The sequence below is a fragment of the Octodon degus genome, unplaced genomic scaffold, assembly GCF_000260255.1.
Source record: "Octodon degus isolate 3935 unplaced genomic scaffold, OctDeg1.0 scaffold00017, whole genome shotgun sequence".
NCBI lineage: Eukaryota > Metazoa > Chordata > Mammalia > Rodentia > Octodontidae > Octodon > Octodon degus.
In genome coordinates, this window is record NW_004524593.1 from 12,025,180 (window position 1) to 12,033,548 (window position 8,369).

General features: G+C 36.3%; 1 protein-coding gene across 2 annotated transcripts in view; it reads left to right on the forward strand.

The window, feature by feature from the left end:
* Nucleotides 1-8,369, forward strand: part of Akt3 (AKT serine/threonine kinase 3) — a 284,685-nt gene that overhangs the window by 171,834 nt on the left and 104,482 nt on the right. For both annotated transcript variants that reach the window (XM_004626833.2, XM_023710180.1), the window contains exons 5-6: nt 991-1,135; nt 7,488-7,619. In XM_004626833.2, the coding sequence (XP_004626890.1) occupies nt 991-1,135; nt 7,488-7,619 (277 nt within the window). The remainder of the gene's footprint in view (nt 1-990; nt 1,136-7,487; nt 7,620-8,369) is intronic.

An 8,369-nucleotide genomic window follows, 5' to 3' on the forward strand; every position in this document is an offset into this window, starting at 1 on the left:
GTCTCAGAAGGTCTTAAGAGAATGAGGAAGAAGTATTCGAAATGATAGTGATTGAAAATGTTCTGAACAGGCTAAAGATCAAACTACAGAGTTGGAAGTCTTATAAATCCTGACAGCTAAAATGCAGAGTCCTATTAGATTGTTAAAAATCAAAGCTATTGGGAAAGAATAGATGTTTTCTTTCTTTTTTGTTTTAATAGAAGCAGGGATTGAACTCAGGCCCTTGTGCTTGCCAGGCAAGCGCTTATTCTACTGAGTCATCTCCCCAGCCCAATACTTGTTTTCAAGGGAGCAACAGTTAGACTGAAAAGGTGCTAATACAGTCCAGAAAAGTTGGCATGGAATACAGTAATAATTGGGGTTAATGAAATGATATTTCATAAGTGCTGAGAGAAAGTTAACACTAAGTAAACAACTTTTCCAAGAACAAAATTTAAAATATTTTTAAATATTTTCAAACTGGACATGTTGATTCATTCCTGTATCTCAGTGCTTTGGGAATCTGAAGCAGGAACATGGGAATTTCTAGCCCAGCCTGGACAACTTACCAAGACACTTCTCAAAATATAAAAAAAATGTGTAAAGGGCTGAGAAAGTATCTCAGTTCATAGGCTTCGGGGTGAGCCTCCAGCACTGCATTGTCATTTTTCTCCGAGTAAGAAACTGTGAATGTTGTTGTTAGCACATCTGTATTAACTACCTGAACATTCTTTAGTGGAATAAAAATAGTCCTAGAGGGAAAGGAGAAATGTATAAAGGAATTAAAAATAATTAAAATGGTATGTAATAAACTTAAATGAGTATTACACTTCTAATAAGCCCAATTGAGTATCATTATTTTAAGTAATAATGATGTGCTTCATGTTTTATTTGCATTGATGGTAGGGAGGGTGAGCTATTGAGAAAACTACATTTGTGTTGATTTCTCAATTGGTAAAATTTTGAAAATCACTCCTCATCTTCTGTTAATGACACATTTTACTCTAATAGGGAAGAATGGACAGAAGCTATCCAGGCGGTAGCAGACAGACTGCAGAGGCAAGAAGAGGAGAGAATGAATTGCAGTCCAACTTCACAAATTGATAACATCGGAGAGGAGGAAATGGATGCTTCTACGACCCATCATAAAAGAAAGGTAGGAAGGGAAGACTCATTCTACTCAGCATAACACTTATTTGTCTGGAGGAAATATGCCAAAAATTCTTGTTTGCAGTCGTATCTGAGCCAGTTTTCTTGTGGTGTGAGTATGTATTGGTGTTTTCTATGCAAGTGACTCTGAAATACCTTCTTTAGAACCAAATAATTGGGTCAGGGAGATAGCTCGGTAGAATAAGCGCTTGCCTGGCAAGCACAAGGGCCTGAGTTCAAACTCTGGTTCCGCCAAAAACAAAAAGAACCAAATAATTGACCAGCACTTTTTAAACTGAATGTTGACAGGACTCTTGAGGGACTTGTGATTCATGTGCAGTCATAAATCTTCATAAATTATATATTTTCCTCTGTGTTTAAGAAACTTGGGATAAAATACTTTCTTAATGGTTAGATTCTTCTCCGTTTGGCATTTTTGTTTCTGTGAGCCAAAGCAGAAGTGGCTGTGGTGGTCCTGTGTGGTCCCCCCAGCCTCACTAAAGTCAGCTGGAACTGTGAACAGTTGTTGAAATAATAGCTTTTCTTTTAATGACTGTTTTGAGCCAGTGAAGAACACGGGCTTTTCCTTTCTTTACTGCTACATAACACTAGTGCAAACTTAACATTTTTATGGGAAATATAAATAATGTGTTTCATTGCTATACAAAATTGAAAAAACAGCTGCCCTAACTTAGTTAAAAAAATGATCATTTCTAGATTTACCAAGATTGAGGTGTTGGAAAGAGATAAGATGAAACTGGTACTATGCAGTTACGATCCTAGCTACTCAGGAGGCCGAGTCAGGAGGATCACAAGGTCAAGCCCAGCCTGGGCCACTTAGTGAGACCCTGTGTCAAAAAATGGGGAGAGAGGCGAATCTTCATGTAGGAAAACATAAGTATTCATAGTAGTGGCATAAAATTTGATTTCTGGAATTTTTTGTCTTGTTTTGGCATTGTTGGGATCAAATCCAGGACCATGCAGTGCTAGACAAACGCTGCCACTGAGCTGTATGCTGAGAAGCCCCAAATGTGGGTTAGCACAGTGGTTAAAAACTTTCTGGAGTTGGATTCCTGAGTTCAAAACTTCCCTCTTCTACATGCTAAATGTGTGAACTAAGTGAATTTCTACCTCACAGCTTACACAAGTGTTCTCTTAAGTTTTTAATTTTAGTAAGATAATTTATGCTTGATGTTGGTCAAGTGTTTGCATACCTTTGCTATCTTCTTTGAAAGTTTATCTTCTTTTTTTTTGTTAAAACAAGTATTACTAAAGGTGCCTTAACTCACCTTGTTATTCAGTCAGAAAGAAAAGCTCACTTAACTTCCCAGTCATAGATAGGAAAGCTCTTCTCATAGGTGTGTCCATGTAGGCACACAGGGACTCAGCATGCGACTGCACTGGGAAGCTTAAAATAGGTCACAATTAATGTCTGCATTTGAATGAGAGCTTGTCCAGTTCAGATCTAAGCTGTACCAGCTCTACCATATTAAATTCACTATAATTTCTAAAAAATCTCCTTAAAAGGTTAGTAAGATACTGTTGAGAAAGAAGTTAAAAATGAGGAAGTGCTATGTCTAATAGAAGAAATTTGAAATGAATATGGAAATTTGTCAGAAAAATTTGAATAAAGAGACAAAATTTTAAGATATATGAAAATGGAAAAGCATAAAAGGGTTTTTTTTTTATTCTTTTTTTTTGGGGGGGGGGCGGTTACCAGGGATTGAAGTCAGGACCCTGCGCTTGCCAGAGATTTTTTCTATTAAGGTTGTTTATAAGTAATTATAGTGGCATACTGATTTTCCTATTTTCACAGTCATCAGTGTGAATCTTCTTATAATTCGTCCCCATCACTAATTATCGTTTTTAAGCATTTATTTTGCAGTACATCCTGAGCAGTACTTTTGTATGTATTACCTCACTTAGTCCACATAAAAATTATCTGTGGTAGGTGCTATTCTTACTCTATTTTATAAGTGAGTCACCTAGCTGGGCATGGTGGCCCATTCCTGTAATCCCATCAGTGTGGGAAGCTGAGACAGAAAAGTTGCAAGTTTAAGTACAGTTTGAGCAGCTTTGTGGCTTAAGGAGACCCTGTCTCGAAATACAGTTATCATTGGATTCTCAGAGGAGTTGAATGTTTAAGCAAGCATGGATGATCTTGTAATTATACACTTTATACCTGCAATGTACAGCTTATTTCTTTTTCTTGGTTCATACATACAAATCTATAATTTCTATGATTATAACTATGTTATGTTAGAAATAAAATTATACAGATTGTGTTCATGATTACAGTGTTTCTGAAAGTACTATAGAGATCTATTGAACTTAATGCAGTGCTTGTATATTAGTTAATTATGTCTTATAATAGACACTCTTCAAAAAATCCACAGAATGTTAATATTATGAAATAGTAGTAGAAAGTGGGGACCTCAGAGTTGTGCCTGGATTAGAGTCCTAGTTTTGTATGTGTGATGATGGGAAGGGTGACTTCATCACTCAGGTCCCTCACCTATGAAAAAGGGAGAGGAGTGGCCCTTCGTTCATGGCTGTGAGGGCTTAAGCGAGGCACTGTGTTGAGTGTGTCAGTGCTCATGCAATTCTTATGCACCACAGATTACCCGTTAGTGTCAGCTACTGTCCTGCTGTGCCACATGAAGATTTTATCTTTCAAAAACAGATTGTCTTAGAATTCTTTATGAAAACTGAATCTCCAGGGGCCATGGAGATAGCTCAGTGATATAAGCGCCTGCCTAGGCAAGCTTAAGGACCTGGGGTTCATCCCTGGTACCACATGCCTTGCTGGCCTGGCCTGGGGCACGCCCAAGCCGGCCACCAAGACCGGGTGTGCTAGCACACGCCTATAATCCCAGTGCTGGGGAGGCTGAAACAGGAGGATCATAGAGAGACTCTGTACCAAATACATAAAATTAAACAACCAAACAAATAAACAAAAAAACTGAGTCTCCAAAATGAAAAAAGAATTGAAAGAAATATTTTTAATTTATCTGGGGCTCATTATCTTCCCATATTTGATTTCCATTGTTCTTTATTTCATTTCATTTTAAATCAAGGAATTTAAAGCAGCTTTAAAAGAAAGAGTATAGAAAAGTAACATTTGTACCACGTCCTATTATTTCATAGATATAATGACTTAGTTAAACATGGCAAAATATTACTGTGACTTCTGTGAAGCGAATTGACTTCTCTGCTAGTTATCAGGCAAAGAATTGAACAGGTTCATACTTTTTTAATCTTGTGACAGATTAAAACACAACCACATCGTCATAATTTACAGGGCACATTTTCTTCGCATTTCAAAAATAGGCAATAGGATTAAGAAAATAGCTTGTGTTTATTGATTATGGTTGCTGTGCTGAAAGTGGTCTTGATCTCTGTCTCTTGGAACTGGCAAGTGATTATTTACTGTAACTTTGCAATACTGCTGTAGAATCAGCACTGCTGGCTAAAACTTTTGGGGAAGAAACGATAAATTGGTAGAGAAATGAGATGAGGACTTGGCAGGCAGATTTAAGTTAAGATTTATAAAAGATGGTATTTCAGAGCAATTTGATTCAAGTACCTATTCTTGGCCTGCCAAGCTGTCAGTCTTAGCGACCACCCTGGCGGAATTTGAGGCAGCACAGTATAGGAGGATAAAAAGCTATTGAAAAATCAAAGCCTAATTTTTAACTTCTGGTCAGACCTTTCTGGGCCCAGCTGATTAGTGATTTAAACTATAAACAATCTTTTTGTATTCGTAGAAGGTCTGACTCTGATACTTGGAATTTGATTTGATCACCTCCGGCCTGGCCTTTCCATATTGGCAACAGCAGTGGCTGGAGTATAGAGAAAGAGAGAGGGAGGTGGAAGGACTGCTAACATCATAGGGTCGCACACTGGCACCCACCTCCTGGAGAGGAAGGAGTGGCAGAACCCATGTTGGAGGAGTGGGCTAGGGGTGTAGTTGACGGAGTGGAGTGGCTGCGTGGTCTGAGTGAGGTGACGTCCAGGACTCTGTCCTCAGCCGTCCTCCCTGGCAGCCGAGATGGCCCGGTGCCGTTGAAGGATTAGCCTCATCTTTTCCTCGTGAGCAGCACTGCAGGATGTGGGCAGAAGGTAAACCTCACAATAGTCTTTCTCTGCCTTATACTTGTTTTTGTTTTTTTCATTTGTGTATTTGGTACATAGTCTCACAACTCAGATCAGACTTGTAGTGATCCTCTAGTTTTCAGCCTCCACCATGGCCGGACTCATTGGCCCTTTATACTTGTAGACTCACAGTCTTTATTCCTTACCTTCTAGGTATGTGTGATTTGACTATATTAAAAACTTGTTACCTATGATCTCTTAACCTAAAGCAGCCACATTAATAGGCAAAAGAAACAGTATAACAGTGTAGATTATTTCCCTGCTATATTATTAGGATGGGGTTTTGGAGAATTAATTTTTCTAAAGAATATCCATACATCCACTTTTTACTGTAGTCTTCTATCTTTTCCCTTTAACATTAACCAGAAGAGAAAAACATTTTATAATAGATTATATTTCATTTGTAAGGACTAGATAATTATTGTGTATACTCTTAGGAACATTAATATTAAAGATAGCATTTTAATTTTCTGAACTTTTGTCAAAATAGATGTGAAATCTCTTTGACTATCATGTAGAATGCTTTTTAACTAAGATTAATTTCCCTTTTTAAAATTATGACAATTGACAGAAACTTTGAAATTAAAGAGTTAAAGCTGTCATATATTTCTAACTTCATTGTCCCTAAGAATTGGAATCTTTGGGAACATAATATCTTACAATTATGTTGCTTTTCATCTGAAAATGTCATGAAGTTTAAAAATTACCTTGTAATTTTTACCCACAAGGATTCAGTTTTATTTTCTATGATATTTAGTAATAAGACATAGTATTATTTTCTAGTACTTTTAAAAGAAAAAAGAAAAGTATTGCCTATATGAAACTGCAAGCAATATAATGGTATTATGACTTAGTTATGGGAATATTGTCTCTAATCTGTTTATTGCTATTGAGCGGAGTCCCTGAAGTCTGTTGTCTCAGCAGCAGCAGTGTGTTATTTCTCGTGATTTTGTTATTTGTGGGCAGTTCTGCCACAGAGGTCTCAAAGGCTGCCTTCAGCTGATGCATGGGCCACCCTGAGAAATCCTGCCTTCCGCACATATTTGGGGAGTGATGCCAATTTTGGCTGTGGTAGTCATAAATCTCTAACCTGAGTTTACACTTCAGAAAGTAACAGGTTTGGAATTTTGGAAATTTGTAGAAGGCTGTGAATGGGTAAGCAGAACAGAAGTCTGCATTGAGGGCAGTGGAGAGAATAAGTGGTAGTCTACCTGGAAAAATCTCAGAAATCACCCAACTTAAAACAGGACGATTCGTTAGACATTCTTAGAGGTACCTGCCTTCTAGTTCTAAATAGTATTGGTTGTTTTTTTAGAAGTTACAACTACTTTCTTTCTTAGATTTTTTTTTAACCTGAGCCCTAAGATTGTGCTCAACATACTCTTATAAGCATATCTTTTTCTTTCTTGAATTCCACCCTTGTTCTGCTAGAATACATCTTTAAATAGCTCCTCCACTGAAGATGCTAAGGCAGGAAGATTGCAAATTTGAGGCCAGCCTGGGCAACTTTGCAAAACCCTATGTCGAGATAAATAAATAAATACATAAAGTTTTGCATAATATGTATAAGGTCTCAAGTTCACTCCCCAATACTGGAGGAAGTAAAGCTTGTTTTTTTGTTTTTTTTTTAAAAAAGGATAGCTCCCTTAGGCATATTTGAAAATGTTGCATGGAACATTTTTGCTTAGTAGACAGTGTTCTGCGGTTAGCAGCACTAAGTCCTTAGAAATCGGTAAAAATGATTTTTTTTTACTGTGATCCTTCATTTGATTGATAAATCGACTGGCTGTGGAATAAATTCTAGATTCAAAATAATTTTCTCCTCTATATAGAAACTATTTAAATTATTCTCAGTATCCTTGATTAATGATGAGACATTATCAATCTGATTCTTTATTCATGCTTAGAAATTACAAAATTTGGGCCAGCAAGATAGCTCAGTGGACTAAGCACCTGCTTAGGCAAGCACAGGGTCTGGGTTCGATCCCCGGCACCTGATCGCTACCACCACATGCCATGCTAGGAAGGCTAAAAGCAGGAGGATCATTATGAGTCCGGGCTGCGTAATGAGACCCTGTACCAAATACATAAAAAAGATCATAAAATTTATTTTTGAGTGGACATTGAATTAGCTACATACATGCTACCAGTAAATAATATCAAATATGTCATTTATATTAGATCTTCTAATTTATGTTTTTCAGACAATGAATGATTTTGACTATTTGAAACTGCTAGGTAAAGGCACTTTTGGGAAAGTTATTTTGGTTCGAGAGAAAGCAAGTGGGAAATATTATGCTATGAAGATTTTGAAGAAAGAAGTCATTATTGCAAAGGTAAGTGAGCACAAGAGTTTACTACACTTTTGTTTGCAGTGAGCATGTTTTTATTATGATCAGTCATGCAGTGATAAAGTATAGAAATTCCAGTAAACATTCAAAATGTTGATGATAGGTTACTGCTGTAGTAATATATACATATCAATATTGGTGATGTTAACATTTTCAAAGGTTTATAGTAAACATAAATTATACTGAAGTTGTTTTATTCTCTTAAGGAAATAGGAAGTTTTATATGTTATGTGCTTGAGATTGTACTATATATGAATGATGTCTTATTAATTTTAGTAGTATTGCTTTTTAATCCCCAATGTTCTGAATTTCTTTATTTTTAATTTTTTTAAAATTCATTTTGATGAGAACAAAAGATAAAATAGCAGTGAAGCAATTTCAAAACAGGTTAGTAGGATGGTTACAATAATTAATACATTGCATATTGTCTTCATAGTAGTTATTCAGAGGACAACATACAGACATGATATCTTATCTAAACAACAGTAGTACAAACTTTTATTCTCAGTGAACTAAGAGAAAGTAACTATGTATCTATCCTAACTCTCTTGTGTATACATATATATCTATATATTTTTTCTGGTTTTTTTCCACAACAAAACAGTCCTTACACTTTTTTTTTTTTTCAAAGTTTTATTGACAAACAAATAGCAATGAGACAGTTTCAAATCAAATCGGAAGGACAGTTTCAACAAATAATACACTGCATATATTCTTCTTAGTGGTTAATTGCTG